This window comes from Neovison vison, chromosome 13 (genome assembly GCF_020171115.1).
Source record: "Neovison vison isolate M4711 chromosome 13, ASM_NN_V1, whole genome shotgun sequence".
Classification (NCBI taxonomy): domain Eukaryota; kingdom Metazoa; phylum Chordata; class Mammalia; order Carnivora; family Mustelidae; genus Neogale; species Neogale vison.
In genome coordinates this window covers 93,310,654-93,326,251 of record NC_058103.1, presented here as the reverse complement: position 1 = coordinate 93,326,251, position 15,598 = coordinate 93,310,654, and the positions used below count along the sequence as shown (strand labels likewise).

The 15,598-nt window shown below is 44.0% G+C and overlaps 1 protein-coding gene across 1 annotated transcript in view; it reads right to left on the bottom strand.

Moving 5' to 3' along the window:
* RYR3 (ryanodine receptor 3) overlaps positions 1-15,598 on the bottom strand; it is a 515,475-nt gene that overhangs the window by 106,459 nt on the left and 393,418 nt on the right. Inside the window, 5 exon segments of the mRNA XM_044230143.1 lie at positions 2,017-2,237; positions 4,754-4,923; positions 10,411-10,531; positions 12,998-13,103; positions 14,287-14,467. Coding sequence (XP_044086078.1) covers positions 2,017-2,237; positions 4,754-4,923; positions 10,411-10,531; positions 12,998-13,103; positions 14,287-14,467 — 799 coding nt within the window.

The window sequence follows — 15,598 nt, the reverse complement described above, 5'->3', positions numbered from 1 at the left end:
GAAACTTTTGTAGCAACATGGACGGGACTGGAAGAGATTATGCTGAGTGAAATAAGTCAAGCAGAGAGAGTCAATTATCATATGGTTTCACTTATTTGTGGAGCATAACAAATAGCCTGGAGGATAAGGGGCATTAGAGAGGAGAAGGGAATTTGGGTAAATTGGAAGAGGAGGTGAACCATGAGAGACTATGGACTCTGAAAAACAATCTGAGGGGTTTGAAGAGGCGGGGGGGGGGTGGGAGGTTGGGGTACCAGGTGGTGGGTATTATAGAGGGCACGGCTTGCATGGAGCACTGGGTGTGGTGAAAAAATAATGAATAATGATTTTCTGAAAATAAATAAATTGGAAAAAAAAATAGTCCACTGGTGACTGGAAGCCTCACCAATAATGTAAACAATTAACACCCATTTTCTTTTCTTTTCTTTTTAAAATTTTTTTATTTTATTTTTTATTTATTTTCAGCATAACAGTATTCATTATTTTTGCACCACACCCAGTGCTCCAGGCAATCCGTGCCCTCTATAATACCCACCACCTGGTACCCCGACCCTCCACCCCCTGCCCCTTCAAACCCCTCAGATTGTTTTTCAGAGTCCATAGTCTCTCATGGTTCACCTCCCCTTCCAATTTCCCCCAACTCCCTTCTCCTCTCTGTCTCTTCATGTCCTCCATGCTATTTGTTATGTTCCACAAATAAGTGAAACCATATGATAATTGACTCTCTCTGCTTGACTTATTTCACTCAGCATAATCTCTTCCAGTCCCGTCCATGTTGCTACAAAAGTTGGGTATTCATCCTTTCTGATGGAGGCATAATACTCCATATAACACCCATTTTCTATTACATGTATCATACACAGTGTTCTTATAATAAAGGAAGCTAGAGAAAAATATTAACAAAAATAATAAGGAAGAGAAAATACAGTTAGAGTACTGTATTTATTGAAAAAAAAAATCCACATACCAGTGGACCCACACCATTCAAACCTGTGTTATTCAAGGGTAAACTGTATAGTTAAAACATAGAAAGAGGAAACGTGTGGTTAATAAATTGAGATACCTAAGGTAAAGTCTCATCACTGGGTGATGAGAGGTTGTAGGGCCTGTGCACACTCAAAATGTAATCATTATGTACAAAGAATATAAAAGAAAGAAGGAGCAGTGGATTTTATAGCCATCTCTAAGGGCCAGCTTTCCCTTCAACTTTGCAAAGGATGAAGCTGGACCTGACCAGTACGTAGGTGGAATCTGAGGCCACCTACTGGTGTGATCAGAAGGGAATTGAGGCCTTCTGAGCTACTTATCCTGAAATCCTCACTAGTGGAATCAGTCTTTAGGTTAAGGCTCTGTCTACAGAAAAAACTTAAACAGGCAAACGCAGTAGCTAATTAGAGAACAATTTCTCAAATTATCAAAGAGCTCACGGCCTTGGTAGTTGATGCAAGTAAACTCTAAGAGAAAGGTGAGATAAGCAACATTGATTTAGCTTTTAGTTGTAGACTGCCAAACCTTTTAAAAACCCAGTAGCACCTCCAAGTTCTCTGCCCAGAAAAGTGCCTGTACACACACATATAATTTAGAAGTATGTTCAGCTCAAGACTGCCTAAATTCCATTCACAGATGGGTAAGGAAGAAGCTGTGGAGGAAAAACTTGCTTCTGGCTCTATCTTAAGAACCAAAACAAGAGCTCTTCATCTGAACACTGAATACTTGCCTAAAAGACAGTCTCATTTTCTGGTCCATGGAGCCTCAGGGCAAGAGCCTGAGCTGCATCCCCCATTTCTCCACAGTGAGAGATGAACTCAAGGGAGAGGGGATCAGAAAGCCGGTGGCAACGGGGTGGGGAGGGACAGAGCATATCCTTCGAGGAGACCACTGAGAAAGTGGTGGGAGTATGGCTAAGGCCTGGAAGCTTCCTCAGACTGGATTCGCCAGTTTTTCAATTACAAAATTAAATGCAGCGGACAGGGAAGCATCCAGGCAGGTGAAAAACTTGGGTGGGGGTATACTTACTTGCAAATGGCGAGCAAACATTCTTCTATGGTGTCCCTCTGAGCTTTGGTGAGGGAACGTCCCTTGGAAAGCCGGTATATGGTCTGCAGCGTAGAATCGATGAGAGATGTGTAGTGCTCCGTTCCGGCAAAGAGTGGGGCGCATCTTGTGAGGAGTGGGAGCACGGCAGAACATAAGTATCTATTTAGGGCAAGCGCAGCCTCTGTGGTGCTCAGGGAGACCTGGGAAAGGGGATTGGGACACTGGTTAATCTCCTGGGAAAGACTGAGCAAAGCTTACCCGGAGTTCGGAGCTCCCATCTAGCAGGTGGGACGGCTTACTCACAATAGCGTCTCAAAGCCACAGGGTGAACAACTTCCTACCTTGTCAGCAGACCCACTTCTCTTTGGCATTCTCAATGAGAAAATACAAAGTCAGGTTAAAAATAAAAACAAACAGAAGGAATGCAAAGGCTGGCTGGCCCTAACTCATTCCACAACCATCTGTTTCCCTTGAAGATGGATCTTAAAACCTATTAACATCAACTGATAACCAGTCTAACCTACCACATTTGCAAAGGCCAGCTGCAAGCTACTGTATTATTACTCTGTTTGAGCTCTCTTTTCTCACCTATGGAGACTCAATAGTTGTCCTCTTGTGATTTTGAGATTAGTAAGTGGTTACTGTCCAAGCAAGCCATCAAACCACTGGTTTTGTGACAGTTTTAGTGACAGAAAGTGGAGATCTGACCCCCATCACTTAAATTATAAGCTTTGTGAGCCATTCACAAGGTGATGAATGGCATGAGGTAGAGGTCACTAAAGGGAACCTAACTTTACCTGGGAAAAGGGTACACGGAATAGAAACTTGGGACCCCCTCTACCTTTCTCATTCATTTAGACAGGCTAGATACAAGGAATGCTCACTTAGTGACACTTAGACAAAGCATTCTCAGCCACCATCTTGGAAAACTGAAGAACTTCAAAAGAAACCTTGAGATCCACAAAGATGAAATCTTTTCCTATCATGTCCTATGATGAGCACAGCCATTAGATCTATAACACATTTTATATAACCCATAAAGTGATAAACTGTTTTGAGCTGTACACATTTCTGGGTATTCCTATTAATAATCAAAAGTCTGTCTTTGGGAAGATTCAGTAATCAGACTGAAAGAAATAACACATCTTTCACATTTATCATTTTGACAGAGTTGTCACAATGGGGAGGACAGAGCTTTGATTCCAGCGGCTTAAAAGTTTTCCAAAGAGAATGCATGTACCAAGGAACTGCATGTTTAACTTCTTGAGCTGCAGATGGTGCTTAGACAAGCTTGTGATTGGAACACCAAATGGTAGCACAGCATTTGCCATTTATTTGCTCTATTAAAAAAACTGAATGATCAGATCAGGAACCTTGAGAATGTCTCACAAGTTAAAACAATTACTGTTTTTTAAATCAAGGAATTTATAGAAAAACTCAAAACAAAAATAGCTGTGGAAGCATTGTTTTAATTATCCAAAAGGACCATATGCCCCTGACACTTTCATGGATATGTCGTTTCTTATCCCCGTGCCACAGATAGGAATGGTGCTCCCATTCAGATTGGGGCTTGTATAGCTTTCTCACTGCTGGGTGACCCCATACATTTGTGAGTAACCCATTCAGGTGGAATCCATCCCAGTTAAGGTACCTTCTAGCTGATCACCCACCACAGAGCTGACTGCTATCTCCGTTAGACGCTAGGGGGAGCTTTTGAGAGACTTTACTACTGATTAAGAAGACCTGCTTCTTCTGGCTCTCTAAAAGCAACCTTATGGGGTGCCTGGGTGGCTCAGTGGGTTAAAGCCTCTGCCTTTGGCTCAGGTCATGATCCCAGGGTCCTGGGATTGAGCCCCGCATCTGACTCTCTGCTCGGTGGGGAGCCTGCCTCCCCCTTTCTCTGTGCCTGCCTCTCTGTCTGCTTGTGATCTCTGTCTGTCAAATAAATAAAATCTTTAAAAAATAAAATAAAATAAAAGCAACCTTACACTGGCAATATGTTTTTAGACTCATGATGACTGAGCCAGCCCTCCTGGTGCCCTGTTCCTGACTTGGGGCATCATGCATCTTTCGTTTATAACACTTGGGGCCTCCTGTCTTGATGTCTGTGGATGCTGGATTTTTCACCCTTGATTTTCAAACTTGAGTTTGCCCTTAACCTCTGGTCTTGACCTTGTCGTGCCCAACACTCCAAAACTGCTTGACTGGGAGACTATCTTTCCAGGTGATCAGTGCATAACACTTGAGGAAGGAGAGTAGGAGAAGTATTTCCAGCCTCTAATTTTGCCAATCAGCCTTTTTCATAAGCAATAAGCCCTGGTTCTCAACTGAGGAAGATACTGTCCTCAGGGGACATTTGATGAGATCTAGAATTGGTTTTATAGGTGGTGCTACTGATACCTAGTGGGCAGAGGCCAGGGATGGTGCTAACTATCTTACAATGCCCAGGATGTGCCCCCACAACCGATAGTGCCAAGGCTGAGAAACTTGTAACAGAGGAACCTGGATTGAACATTTGAGGTCAAGTTTACCTACATTTAAGTCTCTGGCACAACAAATTAAGATCTTCCATTTCTTCGTTCCTCTCTTTTCTCACCCTTTAAAACAGCCTGCTAACATGTAATCAATGAGTAGACAGAAAACATTCATTTTGAAATCCAGTGTCACCAATGTGCAATAATGGGAAAAATACCGTTTTCTCATTTTAGCCACTTACTGTATCTAGAGAGGCAGAGGCTCTTAAGTCGGGTAAAAATCCAACCTCTAGCAAGTGGAGCAGAAATGTTTGATCCTTGATGCCATAAACACGATCCAAGAAAAGGACCATGGGTGCCTTGTGGTCAGGGCAGAAGTTAGCTGCCATATCTGGCTCGCTGATGGACCCATCTGAAAGACACAGAGAATGTCACATCCCCTCTTCTATCTCCACAGTCTCAAAGGCAACACAGAGCGTGTCTGTCTATGCCTTGTTATCCTAACAAGCAATAGGAATACGATATTGTGCTGGAACCGGCAGATACTTCCTTGGGAAAGCTGGCTGTTTACATTTCTGGAATTTTTTTGAGCCAGCTTGCAGACATACTCACTATTAAAAACTAAAATTTCCAATTAAGTCAATTATATTTAGGAAGGTGACAAATAATCAAAACTTTTCACCTCCTAAAGGTCTTACTATAAACTATACTCTTGAGGTCATTTCCATCTGTTTTATTTGCATGTTGGAAATATAATACAATAGTGTGCCATGTGCATTCTCTTTCCAACTCCATGGCTCAGGGACACATACTGATAGCGTACAATGGACCACGGTGAGAGGACTTACGCCACAGAAATGGGCAAATGCTGGGAAACAGAGCTTGGGTTTTTGCTTTGTTGACTGAAGACACAAGAAAGGAAGGGAGAAAGTAAGGTAGATGAAATTTAAGAGTGTGTCTTGTCTGTAGCCATCACATCATAAATAGTGCAAAACTGAGGAACTACCCTCTTCGTATTTGGAAACTATTACCTGATATAGGTGAAACTGAGAACAGCTCATCCAGTAATTCTAATCTTATTTTGATAAAAAAAGTTCAAAGATGAAGTGAGGAATACCATGAAGAAAACAAAAACTGCTTGACTTGGAGAATAAAGACAGGAGTTTGAAAGAGGACACAAAAGAAAAACAGTCTACCTCCTAATGTTATGTTAACATCAAAAATGAGGGAAAAGAGCCCCTAAGCGATCAAGCTAAGAAAGAGCATATTTACATACTATACTTCAGAAGTCACCCTGAGAGCCATAAAGGTTCAGTGCTCTCCAGCCCAGAGCCCCATTCAGCCCAGGATCAGGCAGGGGAGGGCTCTGGCCTAAGAAGGAAGCAAGACTGTTTTTCAGAGTCCATAGTCTCTCATGGCGGGGGGGTGGGAGGTTGGGGTACCAGGTGGTGGGTATCATAGAGGGCACAGCTTGCATGGAGCACTGGGTGTGGTGAAAAAATAATGAATACTGTTTTTCTGAAAATAAATAAATTGGGAAAAAAAATGCAAAAAAAAAAAAAAAAGAAGGAAGCAAGAAAGGAAGGGATCCTCCTGAAAGGAAGCTGCTTGCCTCTTCTCTCCTGGACACCAGGGGGAGCCAGATCTGAACAGCAACAGCTGAATTCATCTCACACCCACCTTGTGTTCTAGGGAACATTACTTTGGTTTAATTTATTTTTTTTTCATTCATTTGTTTGTTCATCCATTTATTTTCAGTAGGTCCCAATGCGGGGCTCGGACTCACAAGTCTAAAATTAAGACTTGAGATACGAATCAAGAGTTGGGACACTCAACTGACTCAGCCACCCAGATGCTCCTGAGAAACACTCTTTCTGTAAAATGTTTTATGCTCAGAAGTTTGGGAAATACTAAGTTCAACATTTGCTTTATCATACGATTTTTTTCAAAGGTTCTATAGTCTCAATGTTCATCATGATAAACGTGTTATTTTTGAGAATGACATCACCAAGATTGAGGAGTAGGAGATCTCAGCCTTTGTCTCCCACAAAGATCGATAATTAGACAGCTATCCAGGAACAAAAACAGCCCTGGGAGAGGCCAGGAGTCTACATGAGAAACTTGAACAACACATTGGAACAAAACCCCCAAGAAAACTGCAAAAAAATGTAAGGATGCCTTTCGCTGGCCTCATCCCCATTCAGTGCCGACCAAGCAGGAACTCCTGTGAAGAGTTCTCTTCACTGGGAAAGGAGAATGGGGTGAACAATCACCTCCTCTAGCCTTTCAGGGCACCACATAAAGGACACCCTTCAGGTTTACCCCGCCTGGAGCCCAGTGAAGTGGAGATGTCTCAGGACAAGAAAGAGGGGCAATGTCTATCCATTCCAGCTATGCAGGGGAGCCACTGTGGCTTTCAGTGATCTGCTCTGCAGAGGACCCCAGCAGCTCTCGCCATGGAAGAAATCAACAGCCAGCATAGCCACCATGAAACCCTGGCAGATTCTCAGGTTTTGTGTTTGCAGATGTCCAGCCCCCTGGGTCTCTTCCCACTCCCATCTCCCTCACTGCCAGAACCCAGGATCTGCACTGGCAAGGAGTCTTGGGCTTTGCAGCTGTGTGAGTTCAAGATGTCAGCGAGACCCTTGTGGCTGCTACCTGGCACTATGAGCCCTTGGGAAGACTTCCTCACTGGCTTCTGCTGCCATGCACACACTCAGGGTGGGATCCGGCAGCCGTGGGCATGTTCGCTGACATGCAGGGTTCCACAACTGCTTGTGGGCCTAGCCCTGGCCTTGCCTCAGGTCAGGGGCCGCACTGCTGTGCTCATTTCATCACTAGCACCTGCGACTATGAACTTCCCTCCCTCTGGCCTGGGTCTTGTCATTGGCATCCACTGTGGTGCACTCGTGTAAGACCCTGCGGCCACAGGTATGCATGCCAATAGCCAGGGTGTACACAGGTGCTAGTGAACCCATAGAGTTTGCCCTGATCCTTGCTGCTGGCCCTGGCTCCTGTCACTCCACGTGTGCCTGCACTTGGCCAACGCCACTACACAGGTACTGGCGGCTGGTCCCTGCGGTGGAGTGGGTACACACCACCAGCTCCAGCTACCACCACTGCCTGACCTTGTTCCTAGTTGTGAGATGTGGACTTACTTCTGAGGACCCCAGCAGCCCTTGCAGCTACTGAGGATTCCCACAGTGCTTGCCAAGGACCACATAATTGTCAATGTGGTGGACCCCAGTAGCCTAAGTTGCTAAAACATCAGACGTCTGCCCCCATACCCAAAGCCAATACCCAGCCCTGTACTTGGTGCCCTGTCCCACTGTATCTGGGCTCACAGCATGCTCTAGTATGCGCCACCCACCACCCACCCTTGCCACCCGAGGATGAAGGTCTTTCCTTACCAAAGTCGGTCCTTTAAGTCTGGAAGAGGTGACTGCTTCTTCCAGTGTGCAAGTGGCTATGTGAGGCTGTAGGTATCACATAGAAGAAAGGAAACAGGACACCACAAAGAGAAGACAGTAACCTTCTAGTCACTGACCCCAAAGAAATGGAGATACATGAACTACTTGACAAAGAATTCAAAATAATTATTCTCAAGATGCTCAGAGAGCTACAACATAGAAAAACAATTAAATGAAATCAGGAAAATACAAGAAGAAAATGAAGCAGAACACATAAAAAAACAGATACAAATTTTGCAACTGAAGAATACAATGACTGAATGAAGAATTTATTGTTCAAAGCACTTCAGCAGCACACTGGACCAAGCAGAAGAATCAGGGAGCTCAAGGAAAGATCATTTGCCATTATCCAGTAAGAGGAACAAAAAGAAAAAAAAAGAATGAAAAGGAATGAAGAAAGCCTATGCGATTTATGGGACAGCATTAAGAGAAACAATCCACATCACTGGAGTCCCACGAGAAGAGAGGGGAAAGTAGAAAGCTTATTTAAGTATAGTTGAGAAGTTCCCCAAACTGAGGAGATCTTTGACATCCAAGCTCATCAGCCCAATAGGTTATCCCCAAACCTACAGAATGGGAGAAAATATTTGCTAACCATATATATGACAAGGAGTTAATGTCCAAAATATATGAGGAACTCATACAACTCAAAAGCAAAAGATGCCAAATAATCCAATTAAAAATATGCAGAAGACATAAATAGACATTTTCCCAAAGAAGACATCCAGATGGCCAACAGACACAGGAAGAGATGCTCACATCACTCAGCCTCAAGAAATACAAGTCAAAACTACAGTGAGATACCACCTTACACCTGTCAGAATGGCTATTATCAAAAAGACAAGGAAGAGCAGATGCTGGCAAGGATGTGGAGAAAAGGGAACCCATGTGCTCTATTGGTAGGAACATAAATTGGCACAGGTGCTATGGAAAACAGTACGAAGATTCCTCAACAAAATAAAAAAACAGAACTGCCACATGATCCAGCAATTCCACTTCTGAGTATATACTCAAAGGAAACGAAATCACCATCTCTAAGAGATACCCGCAACCATATGCTCAATGCAATACTATTCACAGTAGCGGACACGGCAACAGTCTGAGTGTCCGTTGATGGGTGGATGGATGAAAAATTGTGAATGAACACACACACACACACACACAGAGGAATATTATTCAGCCATAACAGAGAAGGAAATCTTGCCATTTGCAATAATATGGATGGACCTTGCGAACATTATGCTAAGTGAAGTTAGTCAGAGAAAGACCAATACTGTATGGTCTCAATTACATGTATGATCTCAAAACACGGAAATTATATAGAAACATAGAGTAGACTGATGGTTACCAAGGGTGAGGGGAGGTGGAAGAAATGGGCAGATGCTGGTCAAAGGGCACAAACTTTTGATTAAAAGATGAGTAATTCAGGGATCTAATGTACAACATAGTGACCATAGTAAACAGTACCGTATCATATCCTTGAAAGTTTCTGTGAAGGAGATTAAATGTTCTCAATATAACAACAACAGAAAAGACAGTTATGCAAGGTCAAGGATGTGTTAATTAAATTTATTGTGGTAAACATTTGCAAAATATATATACACACATACATAAATATATGCATAAAATCATTGCATTGTACACCTTAAACTTACATGTATTAATTGTATCTCAATAAAGCTGGAAAAAATGGGATACACTCCAAAGCATTCCCCAAACTTATTTGACTCCAAACTTCTTAACACATACACAAATTAGTATTTTTTTTATAAAAAATGTTCCTTGGAACACCAGTTTGGGAAACACCATAACCATGAGAGTCATGTTATCTTTTTAATTCCTCCAACTGCCAGGAAGAAATTGCTTGGAGAGCAGATGGAGGGAACTGGAGAAACAGAATGCTTTTCAGAAAGTGTAAGTTTGGGAAAGCTGACACTGATGATTGCATCCAAGTAGCACTGAGGAAAAACTCTTTCTACCCATGGCCAGGAGGTCCATGGGACCGTGGCAGAAGGGAGCCTAAGTTAGGTCCTATCTATCTGCTGCCTTACCTGGCTGCACAATCTGGGGACACTGAGGCAAAGGAGGAGGAGGACTGAGGTGAGGGCTTTCATTTGTCCCATTCCATCAGCCTCCTTCCAGAGGGTTAGTGCATTTAGATGACCGTGAGGTCTACAATGGCCCTGTCCACCAGATGTAGGGTGCAGAAGCCTCGGACACAGGGAAGCAGAGGAGAGAGCAGCCCGTTGGAGCCAGAAGGAGAGAACTCCTCACTTCCAGAAAAAGAGCAAGACCTTCCCCAGTGCTGCCTGCCCCACAAATAGGAGCCTGGAAGGACAGACAAACCATGGATACGGTAGACAGTCCTGCCCCTGAGTGAGTGGCCCCCTGGGAGACAGCAGGACTCAGCCTTCAGCTGCTTCTCTTACCTTTGTTTAGGGACGGCAGCTTCAAGGGGATGCTGATGATGCCGACCAGGTCCTCAGTGGGGACCAGGGAGCGCAGGATTGACCTGATCCGGATGGCTTCTCCCTTTCCTGTCTGGATAAGCTGCAATGCAGGATTGGAGAATGAAATTAAGGGGGTTCCCACATCCCTTCCCCACCCCACATCCAAACCTCTGGCAGCAGCATTGTTCTTAAGGCTGGATGCACTTCTGTACTTCCCTGCCACAGATGCTTATGGTCAGGGGGCAAAACGGAGCTTTCTCTGGACTTCCCACAATATGCTATGAGGGAGTAACTCTGACCAAGTTGGTCATCTGACTCCTGTGCTGTGATGACAATGGTCAGGCAGTTATGGGATCAAGTCTCTGCAGTAAAGTGGTGGGGGGCTGCTGGGGCCGCTCAGTGCCACTGCAATCCCGGGAGCCATCTGTGGCCACAATGGAAGTGTTGACCCTGTGGCCACAATTCTCAACTTCAGAATTCAGAGAAACAGAGAAATGACCGATGAATTTCGTTTCCTAAAAGTGTGTGTGATTAATGCATGGCCTGCAGCTGGGCAAGAGGGGACTGGATATCATACAGGATGTGAGCATCTCAGTGGAGTTACCCAGAGATGGAGAACCTGATGCCTTCAACCACGAAGGGGCCAAAGAGCATGTACAGGTGAACCCTGCCCCGCTGAACATGGAGAACATGGGGCGCATGGGGGCAGTGGGTTATGAGCTCAAGCTGCAGTGTGCCCCGTCAGCTGGAAGGGGTGCTGGGACAAGGCTCTTGGAGGCCTCACAAGAACAATGCCTCTGCACTTAGCCTACTGCCACCTCCCATTCCTGTGGGTAAAGGGGAGGCTGCCAGTGATGATGGCCCTACAGTCCCACTACCACTTACAGAATAGGGGCCCAAGGGATGTGTGCTGAGAAGGGGTATGTGTATAAAGTGTTGAAGCAGAGGGGCAGTAAGGAAGGAAGGACGTCCTTCCCAGATGGGGCTCTCTGATGGGCTTAGCAGTCCCCTGAGGTGGGGGTGTTCCTGAGAATAAGCCAGTTGCTTTCGGAAGTAATAACAGGTGATCAGGGGAGCTGACACCTGTCCCATCCTGCTCCCAGACTGCAGAACACCCCAGTATTTCCCTTGTCCCTTTCAAGCTTCCTTTATTTGTTCAAAGGCATAGAAATGCCTTTATGAAAATGAAGACAGCCCTCGTGGATAATGTTGGTTTATCACATAGTAGGAACCAGAACCTTCAGTTAAGAATTCTCATCAGGCTCCCCTATCAAGATTTAAACTTTCTTCTATCCACAGTACTTTTAACCCAGATGCTACCATATTATAAAAGTCTCCCTAAACTCATGTACATGGATTTGCAAATGGGCTAGATTGTGTTTTAGGCAAACCCATGACATACTGGAAGAAAGATAAGAGTGAATGCTTTCGTGCAGTGTCCTAACCTACAGTTATAACCAATTAGTGGTTGTAAAATCACATTGGTGGGCTGTGACTTGCATTCACAAGCATGAAGTAGATTAGTACAGAATGGCAAATATTAGAGCACAGTGTCTGCAGTAAGGGTAAATTTTGCTCCTGGAATATATGTATACTAGGTGGTAATGAAAGGTATTATTTCTTACTATAGCTAAAATTTTTTCATCAAAAAGTTTGAAAGCCACTACTTGAATGCATCCTATCTTTGGTTAATATTCTTAAAAATACAACCTATCTACTGCTTGTCAGTGACCAAATACACAATCTCATCAATATCAGATATCACTATTTCTATCAACCCAATCTGTAACACAAGCACTTTTCGGGGAGACACCTTGGAATAATCCAAATGCAATGAGCAGGCCCGAGAGGCAGGCAGACGCCAGAGACTCAAATGAGCAAATCAAACAGTACTTTGAAAGAATTACCAAATAGATTTTTGTAATTAAAAAATTTTTAAACATTTTCCATTTTGATAGAAAAAGCAATTATTTCCTCCCTTATGACTTGAGGGCTTTCGTGAAATAAGGTCCCTCTCTTTCTGCCCCAAACAGAGGTGAAAAGGGAAGAGGAAGAATGCAAATTTTTAGGTTAAAACTGGAGGCCTGAGAAGCATGCCTTAAAAACAGAACCATCTTTTCCCACATGCCTGCAAAGCTTATCTCTGGAAAATAATACATGAACCATGGAGAGAGACTGCCTTTCTGGTGTCTCACCACAGGCGTTGAGAAAAGAGGATTTTCCATGCGGAGTGTCCTAATGGCCGGAGTCAAGAATCAAGTTGGTCACATTCTGACTGTATTGAAGGATATGGAAACATAATTTTTAGGAGCTTCTGAGATAGAATATGTGGGGGATGTGTCCAACTAGCACCACAGAGAAATCACACACACAGGGACTTGCTCAGGAGACACTTTTTTAGGTTGCGGAATCAGCTACAAGAGACGGAAACAACTTTTGATGTTAGCTGGAAGGAACTGAGAGAAAGGCGCATTAGCAAATGCCAGAGACTGAAGAAGAAATTACATTCAGGGAACCTCCAGTGCTCTTCACTCAAGCCCCTCAAAGTTGCCCTCTGAGAACTCACGTGCATTTCAGGCGCACAGCGGCCCAGGAGATCTATAAGAGCTGAATAAAAAGACATAATGGCGTTGCCCATGTGTACGATCTCTTCATCTTCACCGTCCTCCATGCTGCGGGTAGAGAACCAACATGGCAGAGATGTGAGGAAGCCTGGCAGGTGTGGCTATGTTATTAGACAGGAGCGGCTTGACATGGAAACACTCTGCTCCTCCTGAGCACCACACAGCCTCTCCCCGGAACACCTCCTCTCCCAACAAGGTGGTTTTAATCAGTAAGCTCAAAGGACCCAAATATTTGTCTGTGGTATTCCTAGGGTCCTCTGAACCGTAAGGCCTAAATACTGCCATGAGCTGCTTGCAGTCCATACGTACCCAGGGACTGGCACAGTAATCCCCAAAGCTCCTACCAATCACTCATTCTGTTTCCCTTCTCAAATGTACATGGAAAGCATATGAGACAAGAAGTCAGGAGGTAAGTCCATGCCCTTGCTCTGTTGCTAACAAGCTATATGACCTTAGCCTTGTTTTTTTCTCGTGTACCATGAGGAAGATTATGTTTTGGGTTCCTTCTAGTTCTACCAGATCACCCACCAGAATGAATAACCAAAACCAAAACAAAACAAAAACCCCATCTGGCTAGAGTTGTCCTCATTGGGTCATACCCATTCTCTAGATTCTGGGGTCTAATCCAGAGGCTATGATAAAGCCAAGGGAGCTGGGCATAATCACCAACTACATCCTGAAACTTTAGATACTGGGATTATTGATGCTGTGGTTTTTCACATCCTGCAGCCCTCTTTTTAACCTAAGGAATTAAAGCAAAACACTTTCAGAAGAGAAAGTAGAGGGTATTACCTCTTTTTAAAAGCAAGGTAAGAGAGGAGGCACTGAGGTTTAAATTCTGAAGGGAATGGGCTGAAGTGAGACTGTGGCCCTAACCTTGGTCAGTCCAGCCTTTAGCTCCTGGAGCTTCCTTCTGTAGTGCTGCCATAGGGAGGTGTGGTGGTGGCTGAAAGAGCTTGCAGATACCTTGATCTGCCTGTTGGTGTAGGAGTTGAATAGGAGAAGTGCAAAGGGGTGAAGGTGATCCTGATCACTAGAATTACTGGGACAGTCAAAATAGCAATACGCTTGACAAAGTGATTTAAAATGTTTTAACTACAGCTAAAGAACCTGTGCTCTCCCCACCAGGGGGGAAGTTACTGACATGACACTTCCTGAATAACCCAGGTACTGACCCTCTTTGGGATCTCACCAGCTATACCAGTGCCACAAGGCAATTCCATTCACTTACACTTCTCTCTTGTATCCCTGAGAGGGGAGGTCGAGGGCTGGGTTCTCCGAAATCTTAATGGCGCCCTGCATGGCTGCCAATAGACCATTTCCTCCTTCACCTCGCAGGGCTGGGCCGAAGCACTCCGGGCGTCTGATGAGCAGCTTGACCACGACACTAGCATTTTCCTCCACACTTTCACCTAAGTGAAAAGGGGCATTATTTCCTTTTTATTGGAATGGACAACCCCAGACTTTATTTCTAATCGACGAGGTTGGGAGAACAGTACTGGCTTGAGCTCGTCGTCACTCATTTGTTAAATTAGCAGGTAATACTGATAGAGAGAAAGGTGAGATTTGATAAATTAAGTCTAGACCTGCTTTTTGAATTATTAATGTTAACCAACACAGAACAGAATCTTACTTTTAAATTCAGGGTTTTGTGCTGTGATTATTTCACAAGTTTAGATGTTCAGAAAGTGAGACATGCACTACCGAGTCTTCCCCAGATTACTGATTCAGTCATGGGTGACTCAGAGGACAGAGAACTTGACATCTTTGTTAACTCCACGAGAGGCTGCTAAAACATATCTTCTTCCTTCCCTGAGAAGAGGCAAAATGGTAATTTGAGCTGATGTGCCTCAGTTAACATCTGAGGAAACAACATGTCAGCCCCCCAAATGCCTTCTCAGAGTCTAAACATGTACCTCAAAACAACCAAGTCTGTGTGAATGGACATCAGGGCATTTATGACATTATTTATCCAGATAATTTACTTGGTAAAGATATCTTGGTTGTTCCTAAGTCTATCTCTGGGAAGCTGAAGGTTGGAGAATTGTATTCTGCTGGTATATCTCTTTGGAAGAATGTGGACAACTAAGACAGGGCTCATTTCCCAAAGCAGTGATGAAGCAATGGAACTGGGAACAGTCAGGGAGGGGGAGCCAGTGCCTCTCAGAGAAAATACTTGTCACCGAAAGCAGTTTTACAGCTTGTTCAAACAACTTCATGAAACACATTTTCCGTCTCAGATGAAATCTTAATTTGTGTTGAGAATTTATCCCTGGGCTAAGACTCTGAGAAAAGACTTTTGATGTTGTGTATTGGATGAAGGCTGACGAAAATTTTTTTCTACAAGATCATCAGATATCCTTGGAGGACTAAGCTTACAGAGGTTGCATCTTGATGCACTGTTGTCGTAATTATTTATTCTTGCCTAAAATGACTTCACATCTTAGCAGGCAAACACAATAACCATGTATTATCTCATCGTTTCTGTAGGTCAGGAATTTGGGAGTAACTATGTGAGGTGGTCCTGGCACAGGGTCTCCCAT